This window comes from Halyomorpha halys, unplaced genomic scaffold (assembly GCF_000696795.3).
Source record: "Halyomorpha halys isolate HHAL.00 unplaced genomic scaffold, Hhal_1.1 Scaffold396.1, whole genome shotgun sequence".
Classification (NCBI taxonomy): Eukaryota; Metazoa; Arthropoda; class Insecta; order Hemiptera; family Pentatomidae; genus Halyomorpha; species Halyomorpha halys.
In genome coordinates, this window is record NW_027111420.1 from 986,759 (window position 1) to 1,009,608 (window position 22,850).

At 29.8% G+C, this 22,850-nt stretch overlaps 1 protein-coding gene across 1 annotated transcript; it reads right to left on the reverse strand.

Moving 5' to 3' along the window:
- Positions 1 to 907: 907 nt before the first annotated feature.
- Positions 908 to 22,836, reverse strand: Cand1 (Cullin-associated and neddylation-dissociated 1; the record flags this gene model as incomplete). The annotated part of the gene is given in 22 exon segments (XM_014422948.3): positions 908 to 1,795; positions 1,880 to 2,026; positions 2,749 to 2,992; positions 3,115 to 3,303; positions 3,444 to 3,701; positions 5,150 to 5,348; positions 6,280 to 6,440; positions 7,554 to 7,687; positions 8,824 to 8,995; positions 9,096 to 9,227; positions 9,611 to 9,894; positions 12,000 to 12,205; positions 13,139 to 13,299; positions 15,636 to 15,775; positions 15,866 to 15,974; positions 17,288 to 17,437; positions 19,090 to 19,252; positions 21,068 to 21,211; positions 21,888 to 22,036; positions 22,119 to 22,332; positions 22,397 to 22,566; positions 22,685 to 22,836. Coding segments are annotated over 22 exon segments (3,699 nt in total). The 5' UTR covers positions 22,727 to 22,836.
- Between the last annotated feature and the right edge of the window lie 14 nt (positions 22,837 to 22,850).

Consider the following 22,850-nt stretch of genomic DNA (forward strand, 5'->3'; position numbering starts at 1 on the left):
TATCTGAAATTACACACTCAATTAAATGATTTACTCATCTTCAAAATTTCAGTAACCAAGGAGATATAAGCAAAAATACTGTGAAAGTATGCATGGCAAAAATAGTTTTATGAAAATGATTGAATTATTTCAGTAACAGATTATCTTTTTTTAAAAGAAATCTTACTCTAATCTCAAAATTAGCTGTTTGGAATGTTTTTCTTATATATCAACTTTAAATTTTATTCATAGTAAATTTATACTTTAATTTTAAATTTATTACTGTTTTCCAAAATGTCTGTTCACTATTTTTTACTTTTGGAAATAGTGCAACAGAAATAAACCATTCTAAACTAATTCAACTTAATTTTGTTAATTTTGAAGATATTAGCAACATTACTGTTACACTGATCAACAGTTACTGAGAGACTACTGTTTATATGTTCTTAGAAATAAAACTATTTTTAGTTAAAACAAAATATAAAATTATAAATAAAAATGGTAAATTTTTGTGAACAAAATATAGCTATTACAACATTCAATATAATTTCTGAACAATAAATACAAACTAAAATAATGTGGAGATATCATGGGAGTAATTAAACAGAGAAAAATGAATGGAGTCTGCTATATACAATTTATAAACGAAAAATAATCTTATAAATTATATGGTGTTATCTATTTCGACACAGTTGAGGTCAGTATAACAAGTTTAATATTGTGATGCATTATTAACTGATAATTAAAACTGTTTCCGTACACAGGCTCTAGGCAGTGATGATCTATCTGATATAAGGCACAAATAAATTCTAAATAAAGCATAAATCAATATTGACCCTTAAAGCTGAAAAGAATAAGACAAGATTTAATCACATTTAAATATTAACAATGATCACATTGGAAAAAATAAAATTTGAAAAGTGAAAACAAAATAATAATAAAAAAAAAAAATACTAGGTATAACAAAAATAGAAAATGTTTTTAATGCTTAAGTATATTTATGGAACAGGGCTTTTAGTCAAAGCTACCAATTTTTAAAGAAAACTAAGCATACAATGGCTATGTACAAAAACTAAATTTTGAAATTTTTTATACCTAAAACGTTTCGTTTTCAGTTTTAATAACATAAAAATTGGAAAAATTTATCCAATTAACATATACACATACATAAATTCTATAACCGAATTTATACATTATTTCAAAAACACAAAAATAAATAGAAAGATATTTATTATACATAATATAATAGATAAAATGCATTTTAAATTAAAAGCTGAAGGCAACGCAAATCATTTGAAATAAAAATAAATTCAAAAAATCCCTCAGTCATTATTGTTTTTGTAATAATTTATTTATATTTGTTTTCTTCAATAGAATATCTATCAAAACACTAAAGTTCTACAATTTGATACCTTCATTTATAAACAAGAGGCCAAAGAAACGATACCTGAGCAGGCATTTATTAAAAAAATAATTGTGAATATTCCCAATATCTAGATCGACACAAAACTTGTACTCTATTCCGCTGGAAAAAGAGTACCATCTGTACATATACACAATTTTTTAAATGTGCATGTTTATATATTTGCAGTTGGTTGTTGATCACGTATTTATCCAAAATATTTGATACTGATCGAAAGATCAGGAGCAGCAGTCCAAAGAAAATTTCAATGGCAACGACTAACTCAGCTAAGGTCCATCATGATCGCATCTTGATTCAGGAGGGAGGAGTCTTTTTGGATTGAGTCGAAGATTGTCTGCAACTCTGATGTAGATTTTATTTGGGTTACAAACTCACTCAAGTGTGGATTTTTATCTATAAAGAGAAAAAACAAAAGAAATAAAATATCAATTTAAATACAAAATCACACAGCATACTTAATAATTTATAGATAATTACCCGCATCCGGAATAGTTAGAAGAGCTGCAACAGCCCTCATAGCGGATCTCTTAAGCTCATCCTGTTTTTCATATTCTTGTTTCACAGAATTTGCTTTCACTTTCATAGTACAAGTATTTTTTAAAGGTTCAACTAAACCTTCTAACCCTAGAATAAAATAAAACATAAGAATTTCAATTTTGTAAAAGATGTAAAAGGAAATATAACATTCATTATTCTTTTCCCTGATCAGCATTATAGACCATATTATCTATGGTATTTGCCTCACAATGCTCCAAGGAATTCCAATGCACCAATCGGGCAGTGATTATAAAGTGTATAGAAGGACCTCATTTAACCAAAAGTAAAAATTAAAATATATATAATGCTGAGATAAGACTTCTCTTATCTTAAAATTTTTGTTTAATATTACATTAAATTGGTCTATTTATTATTGTATTTAACTTCATCATATAATAAATGACCAGACTATTTTAATATTCATCTGATATGAGTTTTTTTTTTTGTTCTATTATAAACTCCAAATTAACGAGCTCTTCTGTTTAACCAGTGATGTCTCAGTCCTGATAAGGACTATAAAGCAGTGTTCTGGTGAACTTCATTAGCATAAAATATATTTATAATTGAATTTTTTATCATAAAATGTGGACAACTAGTTTCATTATATCATAAATTTTTCATTGGGAACTAAATGTTACACCACACCCGAGAATAAATCATTGTTATAACAGCAATTAAGTGCAATTCAAATGAGAAATATTTGATATATAATAAGATATTACATACCAAGACTAAACTGATAGCTACAAAACAAGTTTCAACATGTTTACCCTTAAAACATAATTTATACACAAAATAAAAAAACTCACTTTGCAAAACAGGAGAAGGTGCTAGCTGAGCTAGCCTGGCGACCATTAGGTAAGTTAACATTTTAATGTCATAGTGATCCTTTAAACCGTGCTCCAAATGGTTCAAAAATTCAAAAATGTCTAACCGATCTAAACAAGAATCCAGAAGAGTGTACATGCACTCAAAAGCTGCTTTTCGTAAATCTAGGCCATCATCAACAATATGCTTGAATGGGCCCATTTCTACTTCTCGAATTAATTCTTTCTGGAATTTAATACAACTGTACATTAATAATAAATATACATATCATCACATCTAGTTTATGCATACATAAACAATAAATTAAGTAGAACTTATGAATATAGAATAAAAAAATAAAACTTTACCCGAACATTTGTCTCCAAGTATAATTTGGGAAGTACTGAGTCTAGAAGATCCCTGACAAGTGAAGGCTTATTGTGAGCAGCTGAATTGAAAGCAACAAGAGCCACTCTCCTCACATTGAGATCTGGATCTTCGAGTGCTTCCAAAAACTGGCCAATACTCAACCGTAACAACGGATCGATAGCTTGAGGCTGTAAAATAATATAGTAACAAAACATGATACCATGCTTCATATGGCTGGAAATGAGGACAATTAAAAAAGAAATACTTAAGTGCTCAAATTATCAAATAAATCTAAATGATAAAAACTAAAAACAACAGATAAGCTCACCTGGTCAGATATGGTGAACTTGAGAGCCGTGAGGACAGTGGCCCTCATTAGGGGAGACTGAGACGCCAGGCCGGAACGCAGCCGAGGAAGCAATTGGTGTGGTTCTAATAGGGTCAGTTTCCCGAGGCATTCAGACACAACGTTTCTTGTACCTTCTTCCGGGCACTCAGCATGTCTCAGTAGGAGCTCCCAAATTGAAGGTACATAGCCAGCTAGCTCAGTCACTCCTCGTGAGCTACCGCTTTGACAAGAAATTATCTGAAGGAAAGAATTAATTGATAGCATAATTTATTAATTAATACAATAAAATTATGGAAAAACATTTCAACAAACATATAAATGAGGTTTCACGTTAATACACTAATAGAGGATGTGTAAGCCTTTCCAACTCAACTCTCACGAGTGATGGACCCCTAATGCAAAGGGATGGGGAGAGCTATCGAGCACAGGTGAAGGCAATTAGCTAGGGGTTGAAGGTCCTGAATTCAAGCATCAAGGTTAGGGGATTGAGTTGAGGTGTCACAAGTCACAACTTAATAAAATAAATAACACCACTCTGTAATACGAAAGGTAGAGACATAGTGAGGTGTTAGTAGGTAGAGGCCACATATCAATTTTTCCTGTAGAGGTCAATTTAGATTCCATATCTTCTCATATTCTTTATAAAGCTGCAGGGTCCAGCCATGTGGTGAGGATGAATAACTTGGTGATCCTGAAGATTTAATGCTCACCTAGGTGCTTCATGGAGCAAAATAGTGAGGATGACCAAGGCTAAGATGGTAGGATAGTGTTGTGTCCATGGAAGATGCCAGCTTGGAACTTGTAACTGAAAAGTCGCTGCAAGAAACCATAACAACCAGAGATGGGTGATCAAGGAGGCCATAATTCACTAATGGACTGTAGAGTCAAAGAAGAACACAGGGGGTTTCCACATACTCTTGTCACTGTTCCAGTTCAACAGTGTAACATCTCAAAAAATGGTTATTTTGAGATATATCTAGATGTATAGATATATCTGATAAGGAGATATATCTAATCGAAATATTCTTTTTACTTAGATTTTCTGACATATGTTTAAGTATGATTCTGTGTTTTACTCTATAGATCTTATCCTTATTGCTAAGATGACAGGCATATCTCAAAATAACCATTTTTTGAGATGTTACACAGTTGAACTGGGACAGCGATATCAGCAGTAGTATACAAGCTACAATTAACTAAAGTAATATATTATTACTAGAAATATATTAATAATTAAAATATTATTAGTAGGAAAAAACCCGATAGATGTGAAAGGAATCTTCAACAATGTTGACCACGTGAGGGGCTCTTTAAGAGATATCACAGCTAAAAACTGCATAAATACAAGGTGTCTAGCAAACTTCCTGATTTTTCCAAATTTTTCCTGACAAATCTTTAATACCTCTAATCTCACAAGGTATGCAACTGTTCATGGTTCATCCCCCCCCCCCTCCCTCTTTTAAGCTTATAACTTGAAAACCATGTCTTATGCAAACATATTTGTATATTCATTTCATACCAAATTAAAGATGAGGAAGTTATGTACAATTTTTATTCTGATGATTTTTTGTTTTGAATTGAGCGAGAGTAAAATCATAGAACAGAATGTAGTCCAGCTAAATGGTGAGAAAGGTTTCAGCAGAAAAAAAAAAATATTACAAATGTGGATTTAAGAAAAAACTAACCTCCTTTAGAGAGTGGAGTAGCAAATACTGCCTCCTAGGTTGAGCCTCAATCTCCTGAAGGACAAATGGGAGATAGGCCTGAAGATTACCAACTGCTACGGAGCCTAAAGTGTAACTTGCTGCACTTTTCACTTCTTCAGACTGAGGTAAGAAAGAAGCTAAAATTGTTTCCTTCAAATTTGCAACTCTATCAAGGTCTCTAGAAAACAAATAAAAATGAAATAAAATAAAAATCTCATTGTATATACCCTATTCACCACTATCAGTATACACTGGGCTAAATGGTAATTTTAGTATAAAACAAATCAAATTTAGAATGTTGTGTTATTACAATAGAAATTATGCAGTAAATCTATACGACTAGTGAGTAATACTGAACCTGCGAGAACAGCCTCAATAGTTTACAATAAATATCTCAGTAAGATGAGTGAAAACAAAAATTAAGAATATTCATATTTAACGTCATTATGAGTTTATTTACCAGTGAGAACAAGTATCAAGAGCTAAAATGGAAGCTATTAAAGGTGTGTAATTTTCAAAATAATAACATTTTATTTATTTTACATTAAAGGTAAATTACAGCACAAAATTGATTTCATATGAGATGCAAAAATTATAGTACATGAAGAATGGCCTAAATTAATTTTCTGACACCAATTGTAAGATTGGTGTAAGATTGTAAGATTTTTACCTTAGTTTTAAAACTTTATATTAATTGAAGAATACAATAAAAATCATCATCATTTGAATTAATTGTTGTAAATCTGAGATTTGAACCTTTACTTTACTCAGATTTGAACATATATGTAACCGTGCCATCCATAAAGAAGTTGATAAGTATAAAGAAATAGGTAAAGAGTTATCAGCTTCTTCACGGTTGGTATAGATATAGTAGAATGTTTTGGTTTAAGATTTACTCTGAGTATTTCCATTAGATCATAAAATAAACCAAATAACAATTTTTGAACATATATTGCCATGGAGAGAACTGAAAATGATAGATTTCATCTACATATCAAAAAGAACTGTAATAGCCATTTATGATGGATTTACATTTTCTTATTACCATTGATGTGCGAATTATTTTATTTTTTTTTTGTTTCAAAATTTATTGACTATCCAATACTCACATATGCCTTCCAATTTCTCCAATAACAAGCAGAGCAAATATTTGTTGTTGGTCAGATACTGGAGCTTGAACATCTCGTAAAAGTTTATCAATCACAATAAGGGCCTCATTCTCCCAGGGGACAGTAACTGCAGCAACACATTTAGCTAATGAATGGAATGCCTGAAATATTACATAAATTAAGATTTTATTAGCTTTCATTGATTTGAAAAAGAGTAAAAAAAAAATAATAAAATAAGTTAAGACCAATAAACATATTTAAAATTATTGCTATGTCTCCATTGTGTTTTGATGGCATATCTGATTACAATGACGATGACACTATGTTGATTTCCACTATGTTGATATCTCTAGACATAGAATTGATGGGAAAAATTATGATTAATAAAATTGACCATTAATTTGTTAAGATAAAAAAATACTCATACAAAACATGTCTTAATAAAAATATTTGAGGAAGTATGAAATAATGACTACTTTGACTAAAATGTATACGTGGATACTTAAACATATCTACTGACCTAAAGAAGATATAAATAAAAAAAATAATTCACCCTTGTTTGGAAAAGTAAGTAGATATTGATAAAATAAATATTAGTTAGGTATAAAAAATTACAAATTAACTATTGGTACTGATTACTTACTTAATTACATATTATTACTTATAAAGCCACTTCTTCTTTCAATACTTGACATTTTTAAAGAAACATATATGATATTCAGTTATTATACACATCATTATATATCATCTAATAATTGAAAAAACCTATTTTATAATAATATCAAAACAAAAACAAAAAATGCAAAACTCCTTGTTCACATCTAGTAAGATAAGAATCTTTTTTAATTACTGGGTGTAATACGACATTACATATTTTAATGTATTCATATTTAATAAATACATATTTTAATATGTACATGTATGACATATTTTACACTAAGATTTGTCTATTATTTGAAATAAAATAAATTTTTAAGGGAAAAACATTAAAACAGAAACATGGAGTTTCTAAAAGTAAAATATCTGTAAATTTTATTCTTTGATTATTTTCATCGGATAACCTTAAGACTACTCTTTAGCTCATCAGTACAATTAATAAAAATTGTAATAATTAGAGAAGTAAACTAAAGTAATATGTGAACTGAAGAAAAGTAAGCTGCTGTAGGGAACATTCACTAAGACATGTAGTTGAAAAGATATTTTAGTTAACTTAATATGATTGGGCACACATGATGAAGCATTACTAATAGTACAGCTATAACCACGTATAATACCTGCTTATGAAGAGGAGGTTGGTGTTGAGATACAGGTCTAGTGAGCATCTCCAGGAGCTCCTTGTTTCCGAGAAGAGGAAGGTCAGCTCTAGCGAGGGCCTCCAAAAATTCTAGCAGAGAAGACAGAGCTCCACCTGTACCCAATAAGTATAAAATAACAATAGACAAAAATTACATTATACCAATGTTTCAAATTCACTTTTAAACACCTTTCAATGCAGAATTTTGCCAAAAAGAATGTACCAGAGCAAACATTAATAATCTCTAATGGTAAAACTCCATTAATACTTGGCTGAGAGCGATAAGATTTAGAGTAATGAAAGGTTACATGTGAATTAACATGAACTTCCTGATATATCAATCCATAATAATAATTGCTTCCATATTGAACGGACATAATTCAATCACAGAAGCAAGATATAAGAACCATAACACAAATATTCTACTTCACATACAACTAAAAGTAAAATATACACAAAAGCAAAAAGAAAAGAGGAAAAGGAAAAAACTCTTGAATACACCAGCACTGAAGGTTGAAGAAAAAACTGAACTCTGAACTAAAATGGAAGAGAATACAAGAAAGAAGAGAGATGTGAGTAAAAGATGGACTACAAGGGAACGATCATCTGTTTTTGCAGATAAAGTAGTTTAAAAACCCAAATGGGGTTGAAAGAATAAAGACCCACCATTGACAAGATGCTAAAGAAATCCAATAAATAAATAAATGGAATTTCATCAAATTGATACAAGACATATTTTACACTAATTCCCAACTTCAATCCAAATTTAGTCGGAATAAAAAATTCATCTTCCAAAGATAGATGGGCCAAATACACGTAAAACTAAAAGTAGTAGACAGAATCTGATAAAATCGACATGGGTCGAACTAGGAACCAACTCAAACCATCCCAGAAAATTTGATTAACATCGGTTAAATGAATTATTTGAAACAAAATGGACTAAAGACAGACATGGAAAAAAAATTCTTCTTTGATGTAAAAAATATAAAATATAAGTGAATTTTTTTATTCAAACATTGTTTTTTGTTTTCTGCATGAATACAAAGCTTTCCTATCTTTGGTAGTGAGCAATTAAAATTAAATTGAAGTTTTAATAATTCTCTTTAAAATACAGGGTCTGGATACATAAAGAATAAATGTAATTAACATTAAAAGAAGAAAACAATTATTGATTCTTTTAGAGGATGATTAAAAACAATCATAAACATAATTCTCATAATAATATAATAATCATAAACATCACTAATTACCTTGCAGGAGAGGAGATTTAGCCAGGGTGAGTATTTCTGGTAAAATGAAAGGTCTACTAAGGTCAGACAATGCTTGTGGTTGCAATTTAGCGATAGATGTCAGTAAAACTAGAGTTAGCTGAGCTATATGCAAATCAGATTCGCTTAACAATGGAGGAAGTTCTATTTTTACCTGTAAAAATATGAAATAATTTTTAAGTTGATAAGAAACAAAAATAATAATAAATATATTAAATATAGTTATAAGAAATAATAAAGAACTAAATCCAAACCTTTTCAAGCAATGTAAGACTCAAAGAAGGACTGTAATTATTGACAAGAGTGTCCAAAAGAGCAAGTGTGCTCAATTTCAGTGCCCTCTGGTTTTTACGCAAAAAAGTACCCAAAATAGGAACACCTTCAGTCTGAAACACAAAACATCCTTATATCTAGAAGCTTTTTAAATAAATAAATAACAAATACAATATATATATTGTAATATCCTAATGTTAATAATGTTAGTATAGATAACATTATAAAACTTAAATTTATAGTGCCATGGCAAATTAAAAGAAACTACAAGATAACTCATAATTGACACCATGAGGAGAACACATCAAGTTATCTCGTAGTCGGGAGTAAATGTGTTAAATAATAAAATTGATAATTTAAATATATAAAATTAAGTAATAAAGAGAATGGAAATTTAAAAAGGAATATGAGATCACAAGGTGAACAAATATTTTCAGTAGTACTATAAGAATAGTTATGGGCATAAGAAGGAGAAACATTATTTTTTAATACTGACTAGTATTGGCCGAAGATCTATCCTCAGCGGAGATGCGGCAACCTTAGTCAATGCTTTGACAGTGGTAAGGCGAGTAATTTCATTTCGTAACCTGTCCAGAAAGATAGGTAAGCATGTTGGCAGTTCCCCTTGCAGGTAATCACCAAGAGAGCAAATGATCTGGCCCATACAGGAGATAGCTCTTTCCTTCACCTCCTGATCTAAGTCAGCAGCCCTCAGTCTAGTTAGGGTGCACTCGTACATTTCCGAGGTATATGGTGCGAAGTTGAAATTACTGGGAGAATCTGGAAGTACACCAAAATACAATACACCATGATTTAATGCAACTAAACTAAATGTTAATACTTGAAACTGTACAATTATCTTACCATACAATAAATGGAAATGAGAAAGAAATAAAAAAAGAAGAAAAATCTCTTCCAGCAATCATATTACTTAACTTATTTACAATTTTCTTATAATACTTCGTTTTTACAAGTAAATTACATACTGTTATAATACTAGTGGAACATGATAATTATCTTCATATTGCAATGCATTGACTGCCGAATGCAGCTAGTAGAACTCTACAAGAACCCTCATATTAGCAATCAAGGTTTAGCAACTCTTTGGGTTGGTCATAAAGGTAGAAGAACACAACGTTAGAAACCTTGAAAGGTTCGTTGAATAATTACTTAATTAAACGGAAACATAAAAAATATCATCAACTAAGATAAATTATTTCTGGAATTTCAAAATCAAACACAACCTTTTACAAATTAATTTTCACCTTTTTCATACCCCTGTAGCACATTATAATTAGACTAAAACAACAGAATAAAGTTCCAAAGTTCAATAAAATTTTAATAGTAACTATATTTTTTCAAAATAAGGTATCATTTAGAAAACAAAATTATGTCAATTACAAACCTATATAATTTTCTTTAAAGAATTAGTACCATAAATTATTAATAAATTTTCTTTGTTAGGTAATCATTAACTAGGTTATCATAAGAAGTAATTACGAATCAATATTTGTATATCAATGTACCCCACACAATGGTTAAAGGTATTCAGAGCTCATCAATAACTATTAACGACAAGTCGGCCAATAATTAAATTAATCAGAATACCAGATATAATTTAATAAATCAGTCACATACTAAAGAAATTTTCAAGAGAAATTTTTTTAATTCATTAATGAAAAATCGGAAGTAAACTCTAGATTAGCATACTTTAATACCTATTAACCCATTTGTTTCCAGAACCTTTATTTAGTTAAGAAGTAAACAAATTGACATTTCACTTGACACCTTGTAATGTGTTATACAAACAAAAGAAGAAAAAAAAATCAAGGCAGAGACTGAGATAAGTTATGCAGTGAAAACATAACACTTAGAATTAAAGTAGTCATTTTAAGAAGATAGGAATATTGGAAAATCAACTTTTCGATTTTCTGAAACTGGATCTGGACATAAAATAATATAATAAGAGCCATAATACCGTTATATATAAATTTAACAGTTATTTTAATAGATAATTGTCAATTTATTTATCCAAAATTCAAAAAGGCAAATTCAAGAAGAACCACATTACACTGGCTGAACCTTTCAATGGTAGTTGAATGACCTGTCCTGTGACACCTAATAAATTTCTCTAGGGGACACATGAGATATATCTGAAGAAGAATTATGCCTATGAAATGATTCTCTATTCAGAGTATTAAAAAATATATAGTATTAAAAATTAGTTTCCATTATCAATATCGTCAGCAACCTTATAAACAATCCTCATTTCGTAAATCTAACATAAAAAGAACAAATACACAATACTAAATTACAACTAACAACCTAATAAAAAATCTGTTCCTAAATAGGACTGCAACAATGATAAATCACAGCAAAATTAATCTATAAAATTTCAATTAAAATTTAATGATTACCATGACTGATAATCTAATCAAATTTTAAGAAGTAAAAACACAAAAAATTTATATAAAGAAAAATATTATAAGAAATGATAATAACAGAATATTTGTATAATTCAGTAAACTATAAAAAAAAAAAATATTAATATGAATTATGCAGTTATTAAAAAAGATAAAATAAATAGCATACAATTTATCTAATAACATATCTTAAGTAGTTAAAAAGAAATCCTCATTGAGTGCAATAGAGTAATATTTTTTTTTAAGTCAATATGGATATATGATAATGAAGGTTCCTTTGTAAATATTTAGCAAAGAGTGTTTTAGAATAGCCAAAAGAAAGAAAAAGTAAGTAAATTGATTTTATTTTTATTTAATTTAATAAAGTAAATAGATTGACAAATTAATGTATGTATAGTAAATTGATATTTTATATATTTATTTTATTTTTAATAAAATACCTATATAAATTAATTAACTAACCAAGTGGCCTGAGTACTTTAACAAGCTGTTGAAGAACTAGGAGAGCTTCAGCAGTAATTTTATAAAAACTGTCTGAAACAGCAGCGACTACAGGTGGAACAAGAACATCCATGTGAGCATGAAACACCTCAGCTTGATGGGTGCACAGCAGAGTGTGAAGGAAACTCAGTGTATCTATTTTCATGTTGCTACTAGAATTTCGATCCCTAATAAAAAATAAAATAATTACATTAATAATGTTTAAATGGAAAAAAAAATTAATGCATTACAAAAAACAAAAATTTATCTCAAAAGAAATATTTTGCCAAGTATCAAACTTATGGCAGTAACTTCAACAAGTTTTCATTTTTTGAGACCAGAAATAAAAGTCGACTCTCCAGGCCAGATTTGAACCAGTGCTGCTCCCACTGCAGGTCCCAGGTTGCAAAGACCTATGCCTTAACTACTTGAGCCACAGACAGCCCAATCAAAGGAAAACCAGAGCCTGGGCACTATCACACATAGTATAACCTTCATGGGTTTTCCATGGGGAGAATTATTCACTTACTGCTGTAAACCTACTCCTTCTTCCCTTCTCCACCCAATAAGTCCTTCAATTCAGGGAAACCTATAGTTTCAGTTCATCAAGCTAGCTACATCTCTCTAGTAAAAATTATTGAATCCAAGGAGATACCTATTTAACAGACTGAGGTTGGTAAAACTCAGGCAGTATTATGCAGGTCTCCTTAGAGGGAGGAAATATTTTGTTGATTTTGTTGATGTCAAAATATTTTGTTGATTTATGCATCTTTTTAGCCCCAATGAAACTCTACAAAGAGGGGTGAAACGCTAGCAAATATAATAGTTATTTACTAATTTTTGTTCCATTGTGACAGTGCCCCGACCATCACCTTCATATTTTAATACAATTAAAGGTTCTCTCTTTTAGGAAAATCACAACTTTTCAATCATTTTTCCTAAAATAGAGAATCTTTAGTTGGATTTTTCATAAAGCTAGTGAAAATATACTTAGCACCATTGTGAAGTAAGTCATCGAAATAGTGGTGATTAAGGTTATGAGAAGTAACATAAAAGAATAAAATATATTTTAAGGAAAATAAAAGCATTATATATATTATTTTTGGAATGGCTTTAATTACCCCATACTATACTGTATTCCAGGTATCAGTGCTTCCATGTGATTTGTCAAAGCCCCAGGAAGGACTGTCACTAATTCCTTGAGGAGTGCAAAGCAGTCTTGTCGTGTTTTTATTGACCGCTCTTTCATTTGACTTTGAATTGCCTTAACCAAATGAGGGACCTGGAACAGACAACAGTTTACATTTAATTCATAGTATATTTACGACAGATGAAAAATATAATATAGGGGTATTCATGATCTATGTTAAAGCGTGTTAAATGGAAAAACTCGTGTTAAATCGAAAAAAATGGCCTTATTTTACCGTGGTAAAACGAAATAACATTTAACATGGCTGAGAGTCTGTTACTTGGTCAGTTAAATCGAGAATGACGTCACACAATAGACCAGTTGAGATCGCCGCCATATTAGTTGTTGTGACTTTCAATACAGTTGTCAATTAGCTCATCTTCATTCTCTTCTTCACAAGTTTGAAGATCAATAAGACACTCATAAGCTAAACTTTCACACAAATTCCACTTTTCACTCACTCTAGGCATGTTTTAATTAATTACTTAAATCAAAACTGAAGTAAACAATAACATGAGGGTCTGGAAGGAAGGTTATAAACATAAAGGCTTATAAAACAAGTTGCTGAGAAAATCCGCTAGGGGCTCTTATGCATTTAACGTTTAACATGACTTCAAATAGGGCTGCTCACAATCCTATAATTATAACATTTAACATGGTAAAACATATAACATTTAACACAACATCATGAATACCCCTTATATATAGATAAAAATAATGGTTCATACATACTACACACCTAAATATACTGATTACTAAGTAAAAACCTAATAAAAAATCCTGTTAAGGATAATGATAATGTTAAGGAAGCCATATTTCAGTTAGGAATTAACTAAATTAGAAAATATATGGTTCTATTAGATTAATAGATACTAGATAATATGTACTAGTACAAATATATAAGTTAGCATATAATTATAATATTTATTATTATGATTTACATTAAAATAAAGGATAAAATAATATTTCTTTTGTATGTGTAAAAACAAATGATAAAAATAAAAATCTTCTACCTATTTACAAATTTTGGTTGAGAACTAGAACATCAATTTCAATTCTTTTGAATCTGAATAAATATGATGAAAGAACAAGGATTTGAAGGTAGGAAGGGTACTGGAGCGACAATGGAAATAGGAGTGGAATTCCATAGGGAGGAGGATCTAATATCTAATAGTTAAAGATCTATCAAAAGCTACTGTTGGTGGGCCAGAGTAAATAAATCTAAAGACTAAGGACGCATATTGAGGATGTGCAGGAATGAATAGAGGATTTGAACTGAAGGAAATCTGAAATGTATGAGGACCAGCAAGATTGGATATCTTGTCAGAAGAACGATGCCAAGAAATACTTATGAAGGTAGAAAAGATAAAATCAGAAGTTAGAATTCGAAGTGGAGGAGTATCAAGATGACCAGGAGCCTGCCGGTTTCAAATGATAATAGGTGGCAAAGGTAATTTAGTTGCTTCAAGGAGGAAAAGGTACAACAGGAGATATCAGAGACATGGTTTGGTCTCAAAAAAAGAGTTAAGTCAAAGGTAGTTCCAAGGTTTTTGATAGTTGGATATAGCTTGATGGAATTATTATTTAGGAACAAGGTTTGGGATATGAGTCAATTGTTTAAGGAGATGATTGTTACCTATTACAATACATTTTACTGTACCTATTACTATTGTCTTCTCTACATTCAGTTTAAGCTTGTTTTCTACAGTCCAGTCACTAATCAAATTCAAGATGTCTATAAGATTTTTTTATAGCTATTGATAGGCCGGATGGTATAAAGGATAGTTAAATTTGGAAATCATCTGCATACATGCACTGGGAATGAAGGGAGGAGTAGAAGGTCATTAATGTAGATAACAAGTAGAGAGTAGGAAACTGGTGAACCCTGAGGGACACCACATGAGAGGTGCTGTCTTAGATCCAGGGTGTACACAACATACAGTAAGCAATCAGAAAAAAAGGATTTGAACCAGAGCATAGCAACATTGAATAAAGAAAGACTTAGTATGGTTGGACATAGTTTGGTGAGAAGGACGTTATGATCCAATGTATTGAATGCTTAGGAGAAATCTAACAGAATAAGAAATGTTAGTTTTTGGTGTTAAATAGTAGTTATTTTTAGGTGAGCAGAAACCGGATTGGAGAAAATTAGAGAGGATTGTTCTTCAGAGAAGTTTGAAAATTGGTTTTAAACAAGACGTTATAAAGGTTTTGGGAATTATGAAAGAAATAGGACAGGAATCATTAGGTATGGAAGGATTTGAATTGAAATTTTACTTAGGTTGAACAAAAGTGATTTTCCAAGTAGAAAATATGGAGTTTATGAAAGATGAATTGCACATGTGATAGAGTAAAGGCATAAGGACAGAGAGATATAAAATAGCATCAACTAAAAATTTAAACAGTAGATATTAATATGTCATAGAAACCTGTTTTTGCAGCAAACAGAGAGGAGAATCTTCATCTTCCATACAGTTAGGATCCAGCGAACCAACTGTGCTACTGCGAGTTTGTTTTAACAATGTAATATAGGCATGAAAAATATCGCTCTTAACATTTTCTTCCCTTTCTGAAATAAATCCATAACAGATAAATAAAAATTAAATCGCAATAACAAAGCAAAAAAAAATCAAAGAAAAATAAAATTCACACAAATTACCTTTAAACCTTGCGATTAAAGCAGGAGACACAACCCTATATAATTCAGGAACATACTCTGGTCTGGTAGCAATAATCGCTTCTAGGCATTTTGCTGAGGCTCTTCTAACCTATATTTGGGCAAAGCCATAAATTTAGTGTAACCTAATGTACAGAAGTCAGTATATAATTTACATCTGACAGGACAGTAACATGCATTCATTTTTGAAAATCACAGATAATGACAAAATAAAACCAAAAGTGAAGTTGGTTAAATTTATTTATTTTATTTTTTTACCAATTGGAACCTATCCAACAAACTTCCTTTCCATGCAAGAAACATTTAATATGTGAAAAAAAAAACTTGGGAAATTGGTAAATAAAATTTAAAGAAACATTTAATATATGAAAAATGAAACTTGGGAAATTTGGAAATAAAATTAGTAAGTTTATTTTATTATTGATATTTTAGTAATTATCATCCCTTGAAGAGCACAAGCCCTCTCATTCCAAATGAAAATGTTAGTGTGTTGACACGATGGATATTGGTCTAAGCAAGGAATTACACTTGAAAACGAATGGGACATATACTATGGCTAGTACCTAGTTTTCATTTTTTTTTGTTGGATAACATGAGTTTTTATTGTCATCTATAGACATAGTATACTTTGTTTTATTCATCAATTTAAAAAAAATATCATATATTCACATTATTACTAACACTACCTTCACTTAGCAAGCACTAATCTTTTTTTCAGATTATAAAGAATATAGTGAAATTTCTTGGGACAACTACTAATAAATGAAGAAATCGCAAACCATTGCTAACTATGTCCGACATTTGTCAACAATAGATTGTAAAATATAAAATGAAAAATATAATCCAAGGATATATATAATAGAAGAATACAATCCAACTGTTTTGAATTGAAAATTCCAACTAGAAGTTAGGTGGAATAAACATGGTACTTATAAAAATGTCCATTCACATCATTTGACTTTATCGAAGTTTCTTTGTAGTACGAGAACAATTTTTTTAAAATCCATTAGGTCAGGATCAAGGTCAATCTATTTTTCATCACAGTGTTTGTTACTAAAACATGCATATGCTCGTTTTCCCCCTTAAACCACTATTGCAGTAGTCTGGGAAACCCTCTATTACTTTCTAATGAAAGTCTAACAATACTCAACAAACAGCTTTACATATTAATTAAAATTGGAACATTGAAATGGAAAAACAATTGAAGAATATTAAAAATGAGTTTATTTGATACGAGCTGAAGCAAGATGTATGTGTGATCTCTAGGTTCATCACTAATGCAGTTTGATGATGTATTAGTGTCACTTAGGAGGTATTATGAGAAAGCAGTGTAATAAATATTTTTTTCTAATAATGTTCCATAGAAACTTTTAATCATGAATACAATGACCCATCAATAATTACCTTCCAAGACATATCATCATCGTCTGAGTAATCTTCATCACCATCTTCACTCTCCTCTTCATCAAGATCCATACCTCCACCAGAATTTTCTTCCTCATCATAGTTATAATTCGGATCATATGTAAGATACTGTAAGCACAGTTCCCTAACCTGAAAGATGAAAGCTTTAGAAAGCAAATAAAAAAAAAAAAAGAGAGATCATAATAAATGATGTTCATATTATTACAAATGTGCCTTCAGGTAATTGATCCAAAATGGTTGTGAACTAGAGCACTTGGAAATTGTCTCAGAAAAGTAGCATAATGAATCTACAAGAAAAAATATTTTTTTTTTTTTATGTGCTTGTTTCATTGGATAATTTTAATATCATAGACCACCTTGAGCAATCAAATTAAATGTATATAAGTTAGCTATTTGTAAGCCATAAATAATAATATTAAACAATAACATTGTTACTATTAAGATAAGTTAAGCTAGATGTTTATCAATTAACCTGTTCAAAATAAATAGTTATTTGTTCACATAAATCTGTGAAACATTTTCTTTCAGTTTAATTGTAATTGGTGCCAAAATCCAAGGGGAATTCTGAGATACTTAGCGGTCTCAGAATCCTTAAGTTAACAATAAATTGTTCCACTGAGCGAGCGGCTAATTTATGTATAGTTATCAATTATGAGGAAAGCAGCAGAACAGTTGAAAAATCTCGAGTACCAGTTGGCAAAGGCATCAATAGAGCAGGCCAAATTAGAGTTGCAACAAGCCAAAGCGACGGAAACATTGCAGTGGTGAGCTAATTAGAGCTTAAGTTTAATAGATTCCAAGAATTTTAATAAACTTAAAGGGTTGATCAGCTCACACTGCTTGGGATCCACCACGCGAAATCCACCAAACAGAAACAATACAGATCGAACTACTAAAGATAAGGAAGAAAAACTCAGTGTTTATTCATGAAGTGATAAGTCTTTACCAGAGTAATCAGAGATCTGGAGAATTTCATCAAGGGAGGTAACCAAATTAGAAGCAAATATAAACACAAGGAAAGACACGGGCACACTAGTAGACTCTGATGTAAGACTACTCAAAGTCATGACCATGCCAAACACTTGAAACACGTCTTTAACAGGGCGCACAAGTTCGATCTTCAATTATCTCATGGAAAGTCTCAATTCGGTTTATGGTTAGTCTAGAGGAACAGGGTACAACCAAACCAGGAACATTATAAATTAAAACTACTAGTTTTCTCATAATTCCCTTTGTAACTTATTCCCAACAAGTTCCTTGGGACATGGCTACATAAATAAGAATATGTCTTTTTTTCTTAAAACAGAAAATATAATGTATACGATAAACACAGACAAATTATAGTTCACTTTACAAGGAATGAAAAAGAATGGGATATACATAAAATTTATGATAAAATAATTGAGACAGTTACAGTAATAAAATTTTCAAGATTCAAACTTTTAAATGACTAAAAGTACCAAGAGAAAATTTTTTTAAGACTAAGAGTAAGGTTTTTACATACAATAATGGCCAAAATTACTAAAAGAAACCTTGAGAAAAGACATGACAATGGCCTACAATCTTACAATTACCCTGCTACTGACATAACTATCAAAATAAAATACAACTGAAACTCATCCATCAATCATAAAAATTATAATTGGAATTTTGAACAAATAAACAAAGGATGAGATTAAACTAAATAATACATTACACTATCCAATAATCTGAAACATGAAAATGAAGATGCAGTTATTATAAAATCATGACAAAAAAATAAATAAAACAAATTTTCTTACAGTATTTATATGTGGTGTAATTTCTTTTGGACATTTATGAACAAAAGCTTGGGCAGCTTGGAGACAGAATTCTCTCAGTTCATCATCCTCTCGAGAACTATAGCTAACTATAAGAGCCATTACCCTGTCAAGATGTTCTCCAAATCTATGACCAGCCTGCCGACTATCAAAACAAATAATAATCAATACTTACTCTTAAAATATTCATATTCACCTGGTTAGATTCCATAAAATATAATTTTATTTTTTTTTGCAAAAATTATTAAAATATGTATCACTCAATGAAAAAAATGTATTGGCTTTTGTATAATTTTCTCTTCAAACAGACGACACTAGTAGAATCTATAAGGAAGAGCATAATAAAAGTTATTTAATTTTTTAGGGAAAAGTTTGATTTGAGTAAAAATTTGATGTGTCATTGAGATAAACCGGCATATTACCTCCAAATTGTAATGAAATTGTTGAAAATCCACTTTTTTTTTTATCATAACAATTGAATTCAGTCTTTGTCATTTCCACTTTAAGTAATTTATTTATTTTATTCAATACAATTTTTATTCCATTACTGTTTACAGCAATTTGCATACATTTTTTAACAAATATTTCAGTTAAAAATAAAAAAACAAAATTATATTAATTTGTAAATGGGACATATATATATATATATATATATATATATATATATAGTCTCATAAACAAATCAAAAAATAAAACAGGATTACTGATCATCAAAGAAATAAAGGGAAAAAGACCCTGGCAATCGAGATCGAGATCGGACAGACAACAATGAAGTCTATTGTAATCTGAATAAAAAAAAATCCATGTTTCTAAGAACAAGTTAAACATTATGAGATTTTGTTACTGAGATAATATAATGGCTGATCAGCCATTCTTGGCATAAGGGTCAGAATACTACATTTACCATGAAATTTACTATTCTTAGGTAATACCAATTTTACTTCTAAACTAACTTTTTTATTATTTTCATAATCTTCTTCAAAGGAAACCATAAAAACTTCAATACTTACAAGAACTTCAACATCATTGAACAGATAAAATTAGTTTATTTAATTCAAGTAACAAGGATAATTTTTTTATTGTTAAATTCATACATTATGATGATAAAAGAAAGTTGCTCTGACAATAGCTCAAAAATATTAGGGCTGAAGTGCAAATCTAACTTTGTAAAATAATGGAGAAATCTATGTATGAGATTGAAGCAAATAATAGAAAAGACCATTTATTTGAGTTCAGAAAACAACACAGCCATTCCTAGTGAATCTAAAATGTCAATTACTCCTTCATTTATAATGTCTAATAATATATTACAGCTTAAGCTGTGATAATTCTTAACTCTAAAAAAATTTTCAATACTTTTTTAAATTAAAAAAACAAAAAACAATACATCATTGTAGATATATCAAGAGTCAATCATCATTTTGCAAGATGCGAATATAATTTCTTTATAAATTCTATTAAACATAACATAAAAAAATTAGTGAAATTATAATTCAAATCAACAAACAAAATGTTCTACATGTTGATTGGAATTGGTGAAATAATTTTGCCTTTAAATTTTAACAAATTTACATTCACCTTAAATAAATTTCGTACATAATTTTTTTTAAACACTAAAGCTTTTTTTCAGTCCATTGTCATTGTCATCACTTCGTTATTTCAGTACTACCAAATTAATATAATTTTTTTTAAACCTTTATAAATCAAAATATCAGGCCATTTTTAGATCTAGTCATTTGCCTGACCCTAAGGAGCATCCACTGTTGTCAAAACTGATTAATTTGACAATAGGTACATAATATTTTCTGTGGATTTCATAAACAAACTCTTCTGAACCTAGTCAACAATGAAGCAATAAACATTCCATGTTCAGAATGAGGTATAAATTGCCTAATTAATAAGTGCTAAATAAATTGAAAATAGCATGAAAAAGTAATAAAATTAGTTAATAGGTTATTACCATATGGCTGCTATACACTGGATGTAAGTTCTGACTGTTGAAGAATTAGAATCCCTAGTAAGTCCATCAAGAAGTACTTCGATCAATTTCTTATACAAATTTTGATTACAAGACATAACCAAATGGCTCAATGCAACTATTGTCCTGTAAAACAAAGATTGTAGTAATCATATAACAAATTTAAAAAATGAGTGTATCATGAATAAATATAACTATAAAATATATTATAATAGCAGACATTTTGTTAAATCACAAGAGTTCTAACAAAATTTATAAATTCATAAGGTTATTCAATACCTTATGAACTTCTATATTTATCTGGATTGTCAACTTATTTATATTCTCAACGATTAAAAAGTACTAATAGCACTTCACAACTTAATTAAAAACAGTAATAGCATTGATTGATAATAATTAATCTGAAGAATAAATTGATCAAAACAAAATATGAGCATTCAATAGCGTGGGGAAAACGTAGTAATCATAAGAGCAACTGATATAAAATTTCAATCAGAATGTAACCAACAGATTTTACTTGATCACCACAAGTCATTAACTATAATCCATCAAATAAAAATGTTTCAAAATTAGAAAATAGATATATAAATTTAAACCAGTAAATATGAAACATAAATTAAGGAAGTTTTGAGAATAACAATTAGTTATAACCAAATCATAAGCTTTGCTCAAATTTTAAACATGCATTACTCAAAAGCAAATTAAAACACAAGTCAAATCAAAACATTGACATGAACTAAGAAAAAACATAAACTAATAAATTACACAAAATTTATATGATAGTGGTTGAACTGATAAGAACCTTTTTCTGACTGCCTGTCTTGGGGATGAAAGTTGGGGTAGCAAAGCATTCAAAATTGTGGGGTGGAATGACACCAACAAACCGCCAAATCTTGACAGTAAATCTGCCAAAATATCAAGAGCTTCTAATTGTACAGAAACATCTTCTTGCTAAAACAATACAAGTATTACTGGTAATAAATAATGAAAAAAACAAAACAAAAATAATAATTAAGTTGAAAAATTACAAAACCTTCTCGATTGCTGAGCTTAATTTGCCAGTGATTCGCTTACAGACATTAGCAGCTAAACCTGTAGATGCTAATGGAAGCTCACTAATGACTGTTTTTAAACCAATACTAGATATGTCTCGGAGCTGCTCTTTATCAGATACCATGTTACTGCAAAGTGAGTCAACAATAGTTTCCACCTGGTATTCTTTTACTTTGTTGACCAATGGTCCAAGACTAAAAAACTATAATAGTAAGAAACAAGTCTAATGTATTGACCAACTATTAATTAATTACCTACCATTTTACTGCAAGATTCTGTACTTCACCATTTTTATCTTCAAGTAGTTTTAATAACATCCTCACAACTTTTCTTTCTGAATCATCATCCAGTTTGATACTATCTTTCTGAAGCTCAGACATCAGATCATTAGTAGCCATAAACCGAAAATCCTTGTCACTAGATGTCATCTAATAATATTAACAAAAATTGTGTTGAACTACATGTACAAATACACTGAATAATAACCTATAAAATGAAACATTAAGTGAAATTATTGTTTTTTGAAAAATATATATTTAAAGATACCTTCTCCAATAAATTTGCTATTTGATACGAAACGTTAGCCATTTTCGAAATGCTAAATAACACTTTAAAAACGAAACACACTATACCGGCGACCCAAGATTAGACATGCAACAAAACCAGCAGGAATAATACCAACGCCATCTGAATTCACGTATGGGGAGCTTAA